This window comes from Neopsephotus bourkii, unplaced genomic scaffold (genome assembly GCF_033783945.1).
Source record: "Neopsephotus bourkii isolate Nb327-2 ecotype Australia unplaced genomic scaffold, CSIRO-AGI_Nbou_v1 NB_156, whole genome shotgun sequence".
NCBI lineage: Eukaryota > Metazoa > Chordata > Aves > Psittaciformes > Psittacidae > Neopsephotus > Neopsephotus bourkii.
The window spans coordinates 79,370-99,487 of record NW_026900673.1 but is presented as its reverse complement, the minus strand read 5'-3'; the positions used below and the strand labels follow the sequence as shown (position 1 = coordinate 99,487).

The following is a 20,118-nucleotide window of genomic DNA, read 5'->3' as shown; positions in this document are numbered from 1 at the left end:
TTCTAGTGTTCTCACCATAAGAAATACATGGAGCTGTGGAACAATTCCAGAGGAGGGCCATAAGGATGATCAGGGGACTGCAGCACCTACCATATGAAGACAGGCTGAGAAAGTTAGGGCTGTTCAGCCTGGAGAAGAGAAGGCTGTGTGGAGACCTTGAAGCGGCCTTCCAGTATCTGAAGGGGGCCTACAAGGATGCTGGGGAGGGACTCTTCATTAGGGACTGTAGTGGTAGGAGAAGGGATAACAGGTTAAAACTTCAACATGGGAAGTTTAGGTTAGATATAAGGAGGAAGTTCTTTACCATGAGGGTGGCGAGGCACTGGAATTGGCTGCCCAAGGAAGTCTTGAATGATCCATCCCTGGCGGTGTTCAAGGACAGAGCTTTGGGTGACATGATTTAGTGGGAGGTGTCCCTGCCTATGGCAGGGGGGTTGGAACTAGATGATCTTAAGGTCCTTTCCAACCCTAACTATTCTATGATTCTATGATTTATTCCTCCAAATAATCATTTTGGAGCATCTAGTTAAGGCAGTGTTTTTGGGCTAGGATCCATAGAACTCTATGGATTCACAAATTTCTTTCATGTGTCCTAAGAAAAGAAACAAGTATATTTAAAGTGAGCTTAAATAAATCAATTTGAAAATCTGATACCTCTATCAGAAACTGCCCAGAGATATACTTACTATATTGGACCTTTGTCATGTACTACATGTGATCATCTCTTCACAAGTATTGCTGCACTATATAGCTGTGCCCAGTGAGGACCATCAAGAGCCCATGGCAAAAAGGAACAGATCATCAGATTCAGTTGGGAGAGAAGCACAAAGTAATATAGTCAAAGGAAAGAGGGAAGCATGAGCACCAGTACCAACACATATAACTGAATCCCAAGAGAGCCTTTCTGAAGTCAGATTGGTTTGACGGAAGTACAGGTAATCCTTCACACCCCCTTTTAATATGTTTTCATCCTTTTTAAGCTTTCTAAAGAGATGATAGAAATAAAGAAGAGCTATTGTTGGGTATTACTCATTCTCAGATGAAAAGACAGGCTTTACCCTTTCAGAAAACAAGAGTTAAATGGTCTCCAGAAACATGTGAATCCAGAGTCTCACAAAAATCACATTTAGTAGCAAGAATTAATGAAATTACTCACATGTATAGAATTAAAAAGGTGCTTATATTTCCAACATCAAGAACTGAATAGTGACAGTAAGATAGGTATGAAATTTAAAACACAGAAACATAGGAAAAAGTTTTTCTTCATCCTTTTTTCTTTCCTGCTTCTGACACAAAATCATTTCTATTGCTACAAGTCTTGATTTTTTCTTTTAAACAGTAAGACCGACTCCTACATTAACCCCTAAATGTATGACACTAAATGTAATCTAGGTTCACAAAATAGCTCTGATTCAAATTCATGCAATTAAAATTAGTCTCAAGCACATAGCCCCTAATAAATTTAATAAACTTGTCTTCTCTAATAATTCTATTCTTTTGGCAGTAATGGCTGACAGACAATTGGTCAGTGCTGGTTTTATGATACTGATAATTTTAAATTTATCACTAAGAATACAATGCAGATTCTTAGCATTTTTAAGATTAAATTTGTAAATAAAACTATCAAAAGATGACAAAATCTAGTTATAATCTTCAACAATACAAAACTTTAGAACATGTATACAGTTCAGTCCACACCTCAATGAAACTTTTTAGTACTTACTAGTTTTTGTATTTTACAAAGAATTCTTCTGTTTCTACTGTCATCCCAGCAGCTATCTAGGAAAACAAATTCAGGGGAGATGTTAAATGACAAATACAAACCCCTTTTTCAAGTAAGCAATTTTATCCCATAACAATCACTTACTTCTTTCTTTATTACCCTGGAGGATAAGATTTTGTCTACAATTGCTGCATCTTCTTCACTTGGATTTTCCTATAAATGCAGGAAAACAATAACAGAAATTGCAGTAAATGCCCTCTCTTCAAACTGATCAGGCTTAAAATCTTCAAGCACAAGTGGCTTGTTAGATCAACAATAAAGGCAAATTTGACCTCTACCAGGAGCATTCTCTTTAACATTCTGTGAGTATAATTTAAAAGCCAGGTCTGTATCCAAAGATAAAGGCATGCTAAAGCCCAATAAGACTGGCACTTCCAAATAGCATCAGTTGCGATGGTCACCTATCAAACACAATGTACAAGCAATGGTGATTGATGCTTTCCAGACACAGACTCACTGTGAATGCCCTGCTGTGAGCTGATCTGATGCAGTGGACATAACCAGAATTTCAGCATACATACACATTTGGGGCCTACAAGGATGCTGTGGGACTCCTCATTAGGGACTGTAGTGACAGGAAAAGGACTGTGAGGGTGGTGAGGCACTGGAATGGGTTTCCCAAGGAAGTTGTGAATGCTCCATCCCTGGCAGTGTTCAAGGCCAGGTTGGATGGAGTCTTGGATGACATGGTTTAGTGTGAGGTGTCCCTGCCCATGGAAGGGGGTTGCAACTAGATGATCTTAAGGTCCTTTCCAAACCTAACTATTGCATGATTCTATGAATAAGAACTCTAGAAGACAGGTTAAAAAAATAAATTAAAACAAAACCAGCATGTGTCAATTTAATAGGTTTACTCTGACCATAGATAACAAACATGCTGCAGAATCAGGCAGAGAAGGTCATGCCTTGGAATTCCAGCATGGCTTCGGTGTGACACAGATAGGGGTTACCAAGGCTGAACATGTGGTTCCAGAGATAATAGCCAATCTTCAAAGGCTGCTTCCAGTAAAGAGTCACCTTCCCTCTTTCCTGATTTGCTCCCAACTATACTATCTTTCTTCTTCCCTTACAACTTTGGCACTCCTCCTAAATTCTCATGAACACTCCCCCCCCCCCCCCTTTTCATTCTTGCAACTTTATTTACCTAGAATGGCTCAATTTTAAGTTTAATTACCAGAGCTGGAACAAGCTGAACAGTGAAGTGCAAACCCAAAGGGGGCAAAAAAGGGAGAAGTTTCCTTTTAAAATATTTCAGTAAGCAGAGACCCCATAGGCTCAATTAATTTTATACTTCTGAAAGTCATGATAATATTGGCATACAGCTTTTTCATATGCCTACACAGCCTAACACACTATTTGAGATCTACCTAGTCTTATCCTTAACTTCAGTTATGTCAACAAATATTTCTAACAGAAAAGAAAAAATAGTATATAAGCAATTTCTTCCAGTTTTCAAGATCTTAGCAAGATGCCACATTAAAAAAAAACAATGGCTTAGTAATAATGTTTTCCTTCAAAGTTATGACCTTTATTCACTGAACCACTGGAGACAAATGTAAAGCTCCCACTACAGACCAAGCCAGTTTTTACTTACAACGAATAATTGTAGAGGCTGTTCAGCAGGTAAAGGGGCAGAATTCTTTTTTATTTTCACAGAAACTTTAGCTGCTGCTTCTGATTGTTTTCCTCCTTCTTCAGCATACTTTTTCCTTTTAACTTGACGATTTGATCTTCTCTTCTGCATGCAGGAGAAAAAAAAAATAAAAAATTGAGGTCTTACCAAAAGCTTCCTCTAACATGAATTGCAAGTTTGGGGACACTCTAAGCAATACTTTAGATGTATCTAAAGCCAAAGGCCAACATTTGGTAGAAAATATGAAGCATGTGAACCACAGAGAGATAGAAGTAGCCATATACTACTTGTGATCAATTCCCCCTCCCCCCCATTCCATATAAACAGTTGATACTTATATATTTAGAGTTCAAAAGCAAACACGGAACAACATTTTCAGAGTATGGAAATAAAGCTGACATACAGCAGATCTCCCATAGCATCAGTATTGCAACAGCAATTTCATAATGCAGTATAACAGCAGTGTGTTACCATACAATCCAATTATCTGCGTGAACGACAACACATACTGAAGTGTCTCTACTAAACATCAGTGCTATTAAAATCATGAAAATTTTCATTAGATCATATTGATCAGATTGCGGATTTTATGGCTAATAAAGTTTGTTGCTTAATGTATTTGCTTTTTCCACCTTAATCAAGCTTGTTTAACAGCAGTATTTGGCTTACTTTGCCATTTCTCTCTCTAATCTTCCACTCTTATTTCTGCAAGAATCTGAGGACAAGTTCCAGATGGATAAATAATGTTTAGTATAAGAAAGTAATTCCTCCTGACTCACTGTTTAAGTTTGAAAAACTTAGATTATTCAGATACTGCACTTCCACTCCTCAGTATCAATATATTTAACCATAAGATTAATTTGTAAGTCTATTGGGTAAATAACGATAGCAGAATCAAACTAGTGAGCTAACATTTAAAAACACTGCAATCTGCTTTAGAGAATTATCATTACAAAAATAAAACCAACAAAGTAAACCAATTGTGAGGTATATAGGAATGATTAGTGTCAGAAACTTAGGAGTCCTTGTCATCATTGCACTTTGGGAGGAATCGAAAATCATGTGTAGAATGTATACGAATGATCAGATTAAGATGGAAGTTCCTGTCAATACAATGATGAAAGAAAAGAAGGAACAAAGGAATAATCCTTCCTAATCAAAGTCTTTGTTACTTTAAGGGGTACTTTGTTTAACTACTTGAATGTCTCAAATGTTTGCTAATTACAGAGGGTGTTTTGTTTAACTACTTGAATGTCTTAAGGGGGTTAGGTAATCAAGGGATACATTCTGTTACGGGATGAGGTGAAACTTGTGTATTCAATATGTAACTACATAAGAAATGGAATTGAGGGGGCTAAGATGGTGGTTCAGCTTGTGACAGACACCCCTGTTAATGTATTGCCAAGGAATTTAATGACTTTTTAAGAAGTTTCATCACCCAAAGATAAGACCCCAGCAACAGGAGGAGAACAATGAAAAGGAACCATGTCGATATTCGGGTGAAGGAGACGACAGGATTGGTTGAAACCCACGATCGAGGAGTATAAGAGACTGTACCCCAGAAATCTCGGTGTGCATCCTGGGTGGAGCGGAGACTCCCCGGCGCACCCGGCGCTGCTTGCTTATTGCCTCTTGATATTAATCAACTGTAATAAAAAATTAATTAAATCAGATCATGGCCAAGACGGAATTTTTATAACACAGTCAGTAAAATAATTCTATTCTGTTACACAGAAAAGCGTATTTTTGTTTGGAAAAAAAAAAAAAAGCCATTGCTGGTTGCAGTACACTGTAGTAATCGGGACAAAAACAAGTTGTGAATAGTACAAAAAAACAAAATCCTGTGGTCATACTAGCTTCTACAGAGCAATTTAGCCCTTGATCTGGCTATACTTTAACAACTACATGTTGTAAGGTAGAGTAGTAACATTACATACACACTAAAAACACTAGTATCACCATTCCTCTGGAGAATCCAAATACGTGAAACTACTCAACCAGCTTTCCACAATAATGTAGCCAGATTAGCTGTTCTTCAATAAAGAGTGATTGTGTGTCATATTATAGTTAAATCAACAACAGCTTGATGACAATAGATTAACATCAGGAAGAACTTCTTTACTATGAGAGTGACAGAGCACTGGAACAGGTTGTGGAGTCTCCTACGTTGGAGATATTCAAGGCCCACCTGGACAAGTTCCTGTGTGATGTACTCTAGGTTACCCTGCTCTTGCAGAGGGGTAGAACTAGATGATCTTTTGAGGTCCCTTCCAACCCTTGGGATTCTGTGATTCTCCCCAGAAAGTCAGCCAAAGCAAGGCTCAGGTCTAACTGCCAGCTTAACAGATGAGTATTTACAGTCTCAAATCTATGGACTTCTGTACTGAAATGAAACAGATACAAGCAGAGCTTGATGTCCCATTACAGACAGGGGACTCCAACCTGTAAGATTTTCTGACTTTCACCTTATTGCTTATAACATAAGGTTCTACCTATGAGAGAGAGAGAGCAGTAAGAGAGGAACTGCCACTGTGTCAAAAAGAGCATAACTTTCTTTTTGGGGGGGAAAGACCTGTAGAAATAACACCACATACAAATTTAAAAGTGAAAATTTCTGAGTACTTACCTGTGAGTTTTCATCTTTTAATGGCCGCTGTGGAGTCTGCTTAGCATCAGACAATTCATCTGAAGATTCATTTTTTCTTTTCTTACCCAGTGTGATGATTAGCTTTCTGTTAGGAAAAAAAGAAGAAAAAAAGAACATCTAAGTGAATGCCATATACTAGTCTACTTAACTTCAAGATTAAAAAGTAACACCACATCCACTAGCAATTCTGTTACTCTTAATATAAAACTCAGGAAGCACCACTATCTGAAAAATGTGTTTCAAAACAAAACCACACAAGTTTACAGTAGACAGTATTTTCTACTATTCTTACTGAGTTTCTCTACATGCAAGCAGTTACCTTACCCTTGCAAACTCTTCTGTATCATACACATTTAAAATCTATAAATGTATAACAGAGATGCCAAATCAAGTATTTAACTGACAGTGGTAAGCAATACAAAGTTAACATGAACATCATCTGCAGATGAGGACAGTAAATGATTTATCATAAATAATTTGCCATTACAAAATATACCTTATTTTTACTCAAAACAATTAGCTATGGACAACAAGCAAACATTATTCAAAGCTGTCTGACATGCAAAACTTGCATGTTTAAGTCATTCATTCAATGGTTAAAATGAGGGAATTGCACAAATCCTTTAAGACATTAAAAAATAAAAGAGAGGCTGTATTCGAAACCTCATAGCTTTATCTCTAAGAAATCTTAGAACATCTCTCAGAAAACATTAAGTAGCAACACTGTGCTGAATAGTTAAATTCTAATGAAAAAGCACCAATTATCTCTTTGTTCAGATTTAAAGGCTACGCTGTAAATCATAATACCAATGATTTGTTTTTAACCAAAGGGTATATTTTTTTTTCATATTTGAGATGTGCCAAATACTCCTCTTGAAATATGTTTTCAGTGGCCTAATTGCAGAATGATTACAAACTACCCAATAAAATCACAGATAGTGTTGTCCATAAATATATATTTTATACAGTATCTAATCATCAGATCTGTGCAGCAATCAAGCCTCTTCTGCCATTTTATGGAAAAAATTAAAGACAAGTCTTTAGTCTTTATACAGACAATACAAGTTATTTTACACCAAATTAGCATCAAATATATTGGTCACCTAAAAAGTCACTGATAAGAAGGTAGTGGTTAACACACTTGTATTTCATTTGCTTCTCTTTGCAAGAGTCCAAATAAAAGAGCTATCACATATTTACTAGGCCCAAACTAACAGCTCAAACAGAAAAGGAAAATCTTAAATTACAAAAAAAATATGTATACTTTAAGTAACAGGGCTTACAGAAGATTATATGCATATTTTCAGAAGCAATTAACACTTTCATTGGTTTTTAATATTTAACTACTAGGTATGTTCAGTGGAAAGGTTTAAAAAAAAAAAACCAGCAAACAAACAAACAAAAAACCCCACCAAAACCACACACACACAAACAAAACCCACAACCAAAACAAAAAAGTTTCCACTCCCATATTTTTTACTTCTAGTACAAAGTGAATGAAACTAGCAACTGCACACTGAAATGAAGCTGCAGTAAGCATAATCATCATCATCATGGCTTGACTTCACGAACAAAGATTTGGGAAGGGCTTTACCCACGCTTACTACAAGCGCGCTGATGACTAAGAAGGCCAATGTGGGATAGGCAAATCTGGCTAGAAAAAGCACAGCAGAAGGTCTCCTTGGGTGGTACAGGTGGGGCGCGATTCTTTCTGCATTGTCTTTTCTCCTCGAGACTAGTTCTTCGTGAACTCTCAAAGGAGTCAACGGCATTATGTATGGTGTGCCTCCAAGCCTCCTGATTGGAGGCCAAGGTGGACCACTAATGGTAGTCAATATGGCCAAGGCTAAGGTATTGTTTCAGGGAGTCCTTATATCTCTTCTTTGGGGCACCTCTCTTGCGGCTACCAGTGGCAAGTTCATAATCAAAGATCTGCTTAATCACAGAGCTGCTTGTTCAGAAGTAAATTCTGATCCTCAAGTCCTTGCTTTTCATTAGGTGTTCTCAGCTTAATTATTCCTTAGAAAACATGTTTCATAACTGCAGGAAATAACTTCAACAATTAACACACTGGTTTTCCTATTGTCTTCAAGAGTAGTTTGCGTTTTTTCTCCCCCCTCACTTTTCAATCTCTGATTAGTTGTTTTGTTTTGGGGTTTTGTTTTTTAGACTATTGGATTATCAGGTATTTTTCCAATATGACTCTTTCTGGTGACAGACTTGGATAAATCACTTTTCCAATTTTTATCTCACTTTGTTTCAAGGAATTAAAGTGTTACATTAGCATTTGTCAGCTAACATATTCCCAAGCAATGCAGACAATGCAAACTATGATTGAACTTCCGAGCTTGCTGTTAAATGGAATTGTGGATGCTAAAATTTGACATGGATTTAAAGGCAAACCTGATAAACTTACAAGTGAGACTTTCTTGTAAGACTGTTCATGAGATGGTACCTATCCCACAAAGTTCCTGGTTTGTATCTTTGGAATTTGGGAAAATATTACGAGGTATCATGTATGATTTCCCTGTTCTTAAATTTTTCCCATTGCTTCTGACCATGCTGGAGAGAAGACACTAGGCCGGATAAAACTCTGGTCTCAACTGGATAGGCAGTCTAAGCTTTATCCATATGTTAAGGGCAACAAGCTGGGCTGATCTGTACTTGTTCTTTGTTGATCTTTAATTTTAAATAACTGGACATAAAAGCATATTCAATCCAGTGAACTCGCATGATTTAATTTTTAAATTATTATTTTTTGACCAATAAATGAGAATCCAAGTCTTCTCTTTGATTTGGAGCAAAGGCATTAAAGGCCTGATAAATATACGGCATGTAGAGATGACTGTGAATGTGATACACATTTTGATTTTTAAATGAACAAGACCACTAACAACAAAAGTATTCTTTCATTAAATAGGTGTTGAGATATAAGCCAAGCTGGAAGGGATCTCTGGAGGACATCTGGTTCCTACTCAATGCCAACTTCAGAGTTCTTTTATGTTGCTCAGTTCAGTCAAGCTCTGCTTATCTCCAAGGCTGACACCTCCTTATGCAACCTTTTCCAAATTTTGATCCGCTTTTGTGTAATGGTAGATTAAAATGCTTCACAAATCCATGGTGCTATGTTAAGCATTTGTATCTGTGCAACCATAGTTCATCGTCAGTTCGTGTGCTACTACCTAATATTTTAGGCTCAGGTTCCTTTTGGATTCAAGAAGCACAGTATTATGGAAGGTCATAACTATTTTACTCTGGGTTGTAGTGGCATTCATTGAATAGCAGAGCATTTTAAGAACTCTCTGTTTTAGAACATAAGCTTATTTTGTGATTAGACTGCTCCAGCTACATCTTGCTTTGCACATTTTTCCCTCTCCTTCTCTGTAGTTGTAATCCCTCCTTCTGTTCACCTCTCGATCTGCCCCAGAAGTCTTACACTTCTGTTGGCTTTTGTACCTTACCTTCATCTTGCATTCCCTATCCCCCTTACTTCTCTTCACAAGCATCTCCCTGAAATTTCTTAAACATCTTGTCTAGATGATGCAGATAAGAATGCTTTCTCCTCTATACAGATATAGTGCCATTGAGAGGAATAAACACAGTTTCAGTTCTTTCTGATCCAGTGCTCAGAACCACAATGCTCCTTGCTATCAAAAGTTGTTGAATAGCAGTATGGTGCTAAAGTCATGTATTTCTATTATTAAAAACACAATCTGCTCATATTTTGGCCAAAAAAAAATCTAAAAAACTGCTATGTGAAAACATTTTTCAGAAAAAGCTTGTAAACTGTATCAATCCTGTGAAAATTTTTCACCAAGAGAGCAAGTTTTTTTTGCCAGTTTATAATTTCTACATGAAAGCATAAAGATCCTTGACTAAAATCCCTTCTTCCTCTCCAAAACAAACTGTTCTGAACATAAATTATCTATTCTGCTTCTATGAAAAGGAAACGCCATACTGTAGACACAGAATAATCAGACTCCATTCCAATTTCACTCTCTTGCCTTTTTAAATTTAAAATGTATTATACTCCATATTACCTAGAAGTACTTCAACAATTAATTAGTGTAGATTTCTTCAACATGTATTTCCTTCTTCTGTAACCACAAACTAAAGAGGCTGAGAGACTCCTATCAATGGAAAAGGTTACAAAGAAGTCATCTTATGAGCCATTAGTGCTCCTAACATGGTTTAGATCACAAAACTGAAAGACTTAAAAGTATGAGCAAGGCCACCAGGAATCTCTATGTGAGGAACACCACAACTTCTCTCTTATAAATTAAGAACCAGTAACAGGAGATAGAGAATGCAACAGAAGAACTGTCAGCACTTTAAACACCTTGAACATTATGAAAACCAGGTTTTTTTTAAAGCCTTCCAGTTAGTCAAAATGGGGGAGGGGGGAAGAGAAAACCAGCAAATATGTATCAGGCATGTAAGAAATAATAAGTATTGCTGGCTTTCAATAAATGACTTTAATACATCATTTTACTTTAATTTTCCCAAAACAGGGGATCACCAAGTAACTATTTGTGTCTGTCCTGGGTTTAGCAGCAGCAGTCATTTTTTCTCCTTCTTGGTAGCTGGTGCAGTGCTGTGTTTTGACTTTCGGGCTGGGAACAAAGCTGATAGAGGTGATGTTTTGGTTTGGCCAAGGACTTTGTGAGTCTCATGCTCTGCCAGGGAGGAGGGGAGGCCGGGAGGAAGCAGAGACAGGACACCTGACCCAAACTGACCAAAGAGGTATTCCATACCACAGCACGTCATGCCGAGGGGGAAACTGGGGGGGTACCCGGAAGGAGAGGGGGTCGGCCGGGTCGGACTGGTGGTTCGGCGCGTGGTATTGTACTCCTTTCCTTTGCTGTTTTCTCTTATCATTGTTGTCGTTGGTGGTAGCAGTGGTGATTCGTATTGTACCTTAGTTACTAAACTGTTCTTATCTCAACACGTGGGAGTTGCATTTCTTTTTGATTCTCCTCTCCGTTCCCCCAGGAGTAGGGGGAGGGCAAGAAGGGGGGGGAGTGGGTAACAAGCTGTCTGGCTGTGGGTTAAACCACGACAGTTCTTTTTGGCGCCCAACGTGGGGCACGAAGGGGCTGAGATAACAACAGATCTGACCGGATTAATAGTCACTCATAACAATGCTGATTTATTGGCTCTCAAAGTTGTTCCTCTTGATCTCACAGCTTCAGAATGTTGTAATTTACTTAGATCTGGTATTTGCTGTATTAGTGTTTTTCAAGTGTGGGGCTTGGGCTAAAGTTCTTGTCTCAGTGTACTTTATGATGATGACTTGTAACACAATAGAATTATTGATCATGAAACTTATCTGGTTTATGTTCCCAGTATGGTCACCACCTTTATACTTTGGGAGGTATATAATAGAAATGCTTAGCAATTACACGTATTCTTTCTCCTTCTCGGGTGGTCAACCTGTGAAGGAGGCATTCTTTTACCCTCCCATTCCTCCCCCCAGAGCATTTACAGCATCATTTGAGAGTTTTGAATGGCCTCTTAATGCTGTTGAGACTTGTTTGCTGATTGTGATGGGGATCACCATGTTGGCACGTATACAGAGTGTATTTTGGCCACAACTATTTCATCTGTTTTCAAAAGTTAAGCAGAGTCAGGTTTGGGTCTTGTCTGGGGTTAAACAACGAAGTAGGAGGACCAAGAGATTTTCTCTGAGGCTGGACAGCCATGAGTGGCAGGGTGTGTGGGACAGTATGGGCAAGTATCTAGGTCAGTGGGCCCCTCCAGTACTTTGGAATTTCACCACCGAACAACTGCAAAATCCAGAAGAATTAGTAAAACACTTAAATGAGGTGTGTGGTCAGTCTGGCCATACCAGAGACGGACAAATCATGGCAACGTGCTGGGGCTTGGCCTACGCTTACAGGGCCATGTTCAATGCTTTCCAGCACCTTCAAAAGGAAAAAAATGTCGCTGGATCTGAGGGCAAAGCAACAGCCAGTACAGATACTCCAGCTCCAAGTACAGCAGCTACACCACCCCCAGCAACAAGTACAGTCGCTACTCAAACCACAGTGATAACAACTGCAACTAAACCAGAGGACCAATTCGTACCAATATCGGTTGCCCCTGTACGCAAGAGAAAAAGCAAAAAGGAGGCAGGAAGGTTAAAGCAAGATGAAGAAACAATGTGTTCACTACTCGATCCAGAACATGATCAGGAGTCATCATCACATGATGAAGAAGAAGAAGGAGAGGTGACTTCTCGACTTCGGACCTCAACCGAGCTACGGAATATGCGAAAAGATTTTACCCGTCAACCAGGGGAGCACATCATCACCTGGTTGCTCCGATGCTGGGACAATGGGGCCGATGGTCATGAACTAGAAGGTACAGAAGCCAAGCAGTTGGGATCACTTGCTAGAGAAGGGGGAATTGACAAAGCAATTGCAAGAGAGAAAAAGTCCCTCAGTCTTTGGAGGCGGCTCTTGGCAGCTGTCAAAGAAAGGTTTCCATACAAGGACGATGTTATGAGTCGTTCGGCCAAGTGGACTACTATAGACAAAGGTATCCAGTCTCTGAGAGAATCAGCCATCGTAGAGATGATCTATCACATCAAGCCGAGTAACGGGAATATACCCATAGATCCAGATGAAGTCGAATGTACACGACCCATGTGGCGAAAACTTACACGGAATGCACCATCATCATACGCCCATTCATTGGCAACAGTAACCTGGAATGACATAGTACCACTAACAGTGGATGAAATGGTTCATAAACTCCGCGAGTTCGAAGACAATCTCACCCCTTCCATCATCTCAGCTGTGGAAAAACTGTCCCAGGATCTCAAACAATTGAGGGACGATATATCTGACTTATCCAACTCCTCGCGTGTACCAACACACATTTCAGCTATTAGCAAAAGGCGTCCCACTGTTCGAGAAAGGAGATACAAGAGGTATACACCACGGTCTACCCTATGGTTTTACCTGCGGGATCACGGAGAAGACATGACAAAGTGGGATGGAAAACCTACTTCAGTTTTGGAGGAACGGGTGAGTGAATTGAAAAGAGGAGCAAAGGCCAAGACTGAGCGTCCCATGAGAGCTACGGCTTCAGTCTCTGGTGAGCAGTCTCCCAGGTGGAGTGGAAGAGCTGATCTTACTCCAGCTCCTGTGATAAAGAAGAATAATCCCTTTCAACATGACTTAAGCGTCCAATCCTGTGATGACTATTAGAGGGGCCCTGCCTCCAGCCAGGTGGAGGTAGGGGACAATCGGATTTACTGGACTGTGTGGATCAGATGGCCTGGCACATCAGTCCCACAGAAGTATAAGGCTCTAGTAGATACCGGTGCACAGTGTACCCTGATGCCATCGAGCTGTCAAGGGGTGGAACCCATCTATATTTCTGGAGTGACAGGAGGATCCCAAGAGTTGACTGTACTGGAGGCTGAAATCAGCCTGACTGGGAGAGAATGGCAAAAGCACCATATTGTGACTGGCCCAGAGGCTCCATGCATCCTTGGCATAGACTACCTCAAGAGAGGGTACTTCAAAGACCCAAAAGGGTACCGATGGGCTTTTGGTATTGCTGCTTTGGAGACTGAAGAAGTTGAGCAGCTGTCCACCTTGCCTGGTCTCTCAGAGGATCCTTCTGTTGTGGGGCTGCTGAAAGTCGAAGAACAACAAGTGCCAATTGCGACCACAACAGTGCACCGGCGGCAATATCGCACCAACCGAGACTCCCTGATTCCTATCCATCAGCTGATCCGTAGACTGGAGAGTCAGGGAGTGATCAGCAGGACCCGCTCGCCCTTTAATAGCCCCATATGGCCAGTGCGAAAGTCTAATGGAGAGTGGAGACTAACAATAGACTATCGTGGCCTGAATGAAGTCACACCACCCTTGAGTGCTGCCGTACCAGACATGCTAGAACTTCAGTATGAACTGGAGTCAAAGGCAGCCAAGTGGTATGCCACGATTGATATTGCCAATGCGTTTTTCTCAATTCCTTTGGCAACAGAGTGCAGGCCACAGTTTGCTTTTACTTGGAGGGGTGTCCAGTTCACTTGGAACCGACTGCCCCAGGGCTGGAAACATAGCCCTACCATTTGCCATGGACTGATTCAGACTGCACTGGAACAGGGGCAAGCGCCAGAACACCTGCAATACATTGATGACATTATAGTGTGGGGCGATACAGCAGAAGAAGTCTTTGAGAAAGGGAGGAAAATAATCCAAATCCTGCTGAAAGCCGGTTTTGCCATAAAACGAAGTAAGGTCAAGGGACCTGCACAGGAGATTCAATTTCTGGGAATAAAATGGCAAGATGGGCGTAGACAGATCCCCACAGATGTAATCAACAAGATAACAGCAATGTCTCCACCAACTAATAAGAAAGAAACACAAGCTTTCTTGGGTGCAGTGGGGTTCTGGAGACTGCACATCCCAAATTACAGTTTGATTGCAAGCCCTCTCTATTACGTGACCCGTAAGAAGAATGATTTTAAATGGGGACCTGAGCAACAACAAGCCTTTGAGCAAATTAAATGCGAGATAGTTCATGCAGTGGCCCTTGGACCAGTTCGGACTGGGCCAGATGTAAAAAATGTATTGTACACCGCAGCTGGGGAGAATGGCCCTACCTGGAGCCTCTGGCAGAAAGCTCCAGGAGAGACTCGAGGTTGACCCCTTGGTTTTTGGAGTCGGGGATACAAAGGATCTGAGGCAAGCTATACCCCAACTGAGAAAGAGATACTGGCAGCCTATGAAGGGGTTCGAGCTGCTTCGGAAGTGATTGGCACCGAAGCACAGCTCCTCCTGGCACCCCGGTTGCCCGTGCTAGGCTGGTTGTTCAAAGGCAGGGTCTCCTCTACGCATCATGCAACTGATGCTACATGGAGTAAATGGGCTGCACTAATTACACAACGAGCTCGAATAGGAAATCCCAGTCGTCCAGGCATTCTAGAAGTCATCATGGACTGGCCAGAGGGCAAAGATTTTGGAATGTCACCAGAGGAGGAGGTGATGCGTGCTGAAGAGGCCCCACCATATAATCAGCTGTCAGAAAGTGAAAAGCAATATGCCTTGTTTACTGATGGGTCCTGCCGTATTGTGGGAAAACATCGGAGATGGAAGGCAGCTCTATGGAATCCTCGACGACAAGTTGCAGAAACTGCTGAAGGAGAGGGTGAATCGAGTCAGTTTGCTGAGGTGAAAGCCATCCAGCTGGCCCTGGACATTGCTGAACGAGAAAAGTGGCCAGTACTTTATCTCTATACTGACTCATGGATGGTGGCAAATGCCCTGTGGGGGTGGTTGCAGCAATGGAAGCAGAGCAACTGGCAACGCAGAGGTAAACCTATCTGGGCTGCTGCACTGTGGAAAGATATTGCTGCCCGGGTGCAAAACCTGGTGGTGAAGGTACGTCATGTAGATGCCCATGTACCCAAGAGTCGGGCCACTGAGGAACACCAGAACAACCAACAAGTGGATAAAGCTGCTAAGATTGAAGTGGCTCAGATGGACTTAGATTGGCAACATAAAAGTGAATTATTTTTGGCCCGGTGGGCCCATGACACTTCAGGCCATCAGGGCAGAGATGCAACATATAGATGGGCCAGTGATCGAGGGGTGGACTTAACAATGGACACTATTGCCCAGGTTATTCATGAGTGTGAAACATGTGCTGCCATTAAACAAGCCAAACGGTTAAAACCTCTTTGGTATGGAGGACGATGGCTGAAGTATAAATATGGGGAGGCCTGGCAGATTGATTATATCACACTGCCACCAACCTGCCAAGGTAAGCGCCATGTGCTTACCATGGTGGAAGCAACCACCGGATGGCTGGAAACGTACGCTGTGCCCCATGCCACTGCCCGGAACACTATCCTGGGCCTTGAGAAACACATTTTGTGGCGACACGGCACCCCAGAGAGAATTGAGTCAGACAATGGGACTCATTTCCGGAATAACCTTATAGACACTTGGGCCAAAGAGCATGGCATTGAGTGGGTATATCACATCCCCTACCATGCACCAGCCTCTGGGAAAATCGAAAGGTACAATGGGCTGTTAAAAACTACACTGAGAGCAATGGGTGGGGGAACTTTCAAGCATTGGGATACACACTTACCAAAGGCCACCTGGTTGGTCAACACTAGAGGATCTGCCAACAGAGCTGGCCCAGCCCAGTCGGAACTTTTACATATTGTAGAGGGGGACAAAGTTCCTGTGGTGCATATGAAGAATTTGCTGGGGAAGGCAGTCTGGGTTATTCCTGCTTCAAGTAAAGGCAAACCCACTCGTGGGATTGCTTTTGCTCAGGGACCTGGATATACTTGGTGGGTAATGCAGGATGATGGGGAAGTCCGATGTGTACCTCAAGGGGATTTAATTTTAGGGGAAAACAGCCAATGAACTTAATTGTATGTTGTTGCCTGCTGTGTAATACTTTAATAGCCCATCAACCAGATGTCTTCAGGCCACCAGCAACTAGCCCTGACTTCCCTCCAAACATCATCCCAAGAGAGAACGAACTTTGACAGAACCAGACAAGTTCTACAGTAAGGGAATGATCAGCATCAGCAGGCAACGACCCAATACTGCACACGGCCTCTCCTGTTCTGAAAGACTGTTACAAGAGATGGCGCCTGACATCATGGACCAGATGGAATCAGCAGCTTTATAGGGACTAGTCTTTGCACTAAGATAGAAGTGCACTGAGATCAGAGTGATGGTATATTGAAAATGTAGGATCTGAGCATGACGTGAATGGTATGGAATAAGGGGTGGATAATGTCCTGGGTTTAGCAGCAGCAGTCATTTTTTCTCCTTCTTGGTAGCTGGTGCAGGGCTGTGTTTTGACTTTCGGGCTGGGAACAAAGCTGATAGAGGTGATGTTTTGGTTTGGCCAAGGACTTTGTGAGTCTCATGCTCTGCCAGGGAGGAGGGGAGGCCGGGAGGAAGCAGAGACAGGACACCTGACCCAAACTGACCAAAGAGGTATTCCATACCACAGCACGTCATGCCGAGGGGAAAACTGGGGGGGGACCCGGAAGGAGAGGGGGTCGGCCGGGTCGGACTGGTGGTTCGGCGCGTGGTATTGTTCTCCTTTCCTTTGCTGTTTTCTCTTATCATTGTTGTCGTTGGTGGTAGCAGTGGTGATTCGTATTGTACCTTAGTTACTAAACTGTTCTTATCTCAACCCGTGGGAGTTGCATTTCTTTTTGATTCTCCTCTCCGTTCCCCCAGGAGTAGGGGGAGGGCAAGAAGGGGGGGGGAGTGGGTAACAAGCTGTCTGGCTGTGGGTTAAACCACGACAGTGTCCAAAGCCATCTCCCAGATATTTTATTTTGTAGTCAAAGCACTTTGTTATATTACCAGCAATAAAACTCCTGTTATCAACAGTATTAGTATTTCTTTATCACTAAAAACTTAAACATCATATCTACTAGGACTATACAAAGCAGATATTTCCTTGACAAGACAGTGTATCCTCTTGCAATGAGTTAAACTAGTGGTATAAAAATAGTTGCTCTTACCCTTTTAGCGTATGTTTAATAAATAATACTAATGCTAATATTAGCCACTGTCTCCTCCAGTTAGAATTAGTAACTGTTGGGATTGTGCACAGATTTTTAAAACACTCTTTGAGTCTTAATGGAACCAAGAGCCATTTCAAGCTCATACAACACCGAAATAATAATGCAAAAGAACAAACAATTATTTATTTGATTAGACCACACTATTTTGCATTCATATATTTTGCAGTAGTAGCTTAAAATTATGTCACTTAAGACCTAACTTATGCATCAAAACTAGAATCCAGGAACAGAGAAAACATCACCAAGAAGGGACCTTAAAGCTCATCCAGTTCCAACCCCTTGCCATAAGCAGGGACACCTTCCACTAGACCAGGTTGCTCCAAGCCCCATCCATCCTTGCCTTGAACACTGCCAGGGATGGGGTAGACACAGATTCTCTGGGCAATCTGTGCCAGGGCCTCACCACCCTCACAGGGAACAACTTCTTTGCCAGAAGGATGATAAAATTTGGAATTTGTGTGCCACTTCCAATCATGACAGAAAAACCTTACGACCTAACAGATCAAAAAGATTCAATGAGCATCTCTTCCCTTTGAGCATAGCCATCATTTGCCCAATTTACATGAAACACAAAAAACAATACACAGTGTCTTGCCTTACACGAAATTCACTTCAAGTTCTAGGCATTTAACCTTAAATGCTACAGGATCAGTAGAACAGGCTAATCACTTCCTTCCCCTGACCTTTCTGTCAGGGTCTTGGGTCCTGAAAATGCTCTTGTAAACAGTAAATATGAGACCTACTCCAAGGCAACAAGGACACTTACACATCTGAGTAGTAAACAGGATCACACATGACTTCCTGTATTTATTACTACATAATTTAAAGGCTGTTAAAATATAAAAAAAAAAAAAAAAAATCCACCACTGTTCTTCTGGCACATGAAACAATACAGCCATTTCTGATAACAGGAAACAATTTGGAACTTAAGGACTACCCTGAACCCCTGAATATCAAATTCTTAGGATGTGTGGGATTTATTTATTTAAACTACATGGTGATAAAAAAAATAAATTAAAATAAAAACAAAACCTAAAAGCAGGCTACTAATATTGTCCTTTACATCACCAGTGCAGAGCAACTCTTTTCATCAGGACCATGATATTTAATCTTATGTTTGAGTAGCTGGGAATACATTGAGAGCTATAAAACCTAAATGCCAAACTACTTTTTTGAAAAACAGAACATTCACAAATTCATAATTCTTCTCTCCTTCACATCAAGTATAAAGAAGTACACGTTTTAGTTTAGTTTAGTCGGTCTCACCGATGTGCCTGGAAAAATCTTGGAGCAGATTCTCCTGGAAGGCATGCTAAGGCACATGAAAAACAGCAAGGTGCTAGGTGACAGCCAACATGGCTTCACTAAGGGGAAATCATGCCTGATCAATTTGGTGGCCTTCTCTAATGGGGCTACAGAACTGATGGACAGGGGCACAGCAGTTGATGTCATCTACCTGGACTTGTGCAGAGAGTTCAACGCTGTCCGCATGACATGGTTATCTCTAAACTGGAGAGACATCAATTTAATAGATGGACCACTCAGTGAATAAAGAATTTGCTCGATGGCCACTCACAAAGAGTTGCGGTCAGTGGCTCAATGTCCAGCTGGACACCAGTAATGCGTGGTGTCCCTCAGGTACTGGTGTTGGGACAGGTCTTGTTCAACATCTTCGCCGGTGACAGGGAGAGTGGGAGTGAGTGCGCCCTCAGCAAGTTTGCCGATGACACCAAGCTGTGTGGTTTGGTTGATATGCTGGAGGGAAGGAATGCCATCCAGAGGGACACTGACACATTTGTGAGGTGGGTTAAAGACAACCTTACGAAGTTTGTCCATGACAAGAGCAAGGTCCTACACCTGGGTTGGAGCAATCCCAGGCACAGATACAGGTTGGGTGGAGAAGAGATTCAGAGCAGCCCTGCGGAGAAGGACTTCGGGGTCAATGAGAAAATTAACATGAGGCGGCAGTGTGTGCTTGCAACCCAGAAAGCCAACCGTATCCTGGGCTTCATCAAAAGGAGTGTGACCAGCAGGTCAAAGGAGGTGATCCTGCCCCTCTACTCTTGTGAGGCCTCACTTGGAGTACTGTGTGCAGTTCAGGTGTCCTCAACATAAAAAGGACATGGAACTGTTAGAACAAGTCCAGAGGAGAGCCACAAGGATGATCAGGGGGCTGGAGCACCTCCCATATGAAGACAGTCTGAGAAAATTGGAGCTGTTCAGCCTGGAGAAGAGAAGGCTATATGAAGACCTTATAGCAGCCTTCCTGTGTCTGAAGGGGGCCTATAGGGATGCTGGGGAGGACTCTTCTTTAGGGACTGTAGTGACAGGACAAGGGGTAATGGGTTAAAACTTAAATAGGTGAAGTTTAGATTGGATATAAGGAAGAAGTTCTTTACTGTAAGGCTGGTGAGGCACTGGAATGGGTTGCCCAAGGAAGCTGTGAATGCTCCATCTGTGGTGGTGTT

General features: G+C 41.5%; 1 protein-coding gene across 3 annotated transcripts in view; it reads right to left on the bottom strand.

Moving 5' to 3' along the window:
* Positions 1-20,118, bottom strand: part of LOC133221175 (chromodomain-helicase-DNA-binding protein 9-like) — a 101,940-nt gene that overhangs the window by 52,862 nt on the left and 28,960 nt on the right. For all 3 annotated transcript variants that reach the window (XM_061369879.1, XM_061369894.1, XM_061369889.1), the window contains 4 exons: positions 6,043-6,148; positions 3,378-3,521; positions 1,868-1,936; positions 1,724-1,779 (listed from right to left, as the gene is read on the bottom strand). In XM_061369879.1, coding sequence (XP_061225863.1) covers positions 1,724-1,779; positions 1,868-1,936; positions 3,378-3,521; positions 6,043-6,148 — 375 coding nt within the window. The remainder of the gene's footprint in view (positions 1-1,723; positions 1,780-1,867; positions 1,937-3,377; positions 3,522-6,042; positions 6,149-20,118) is intronic.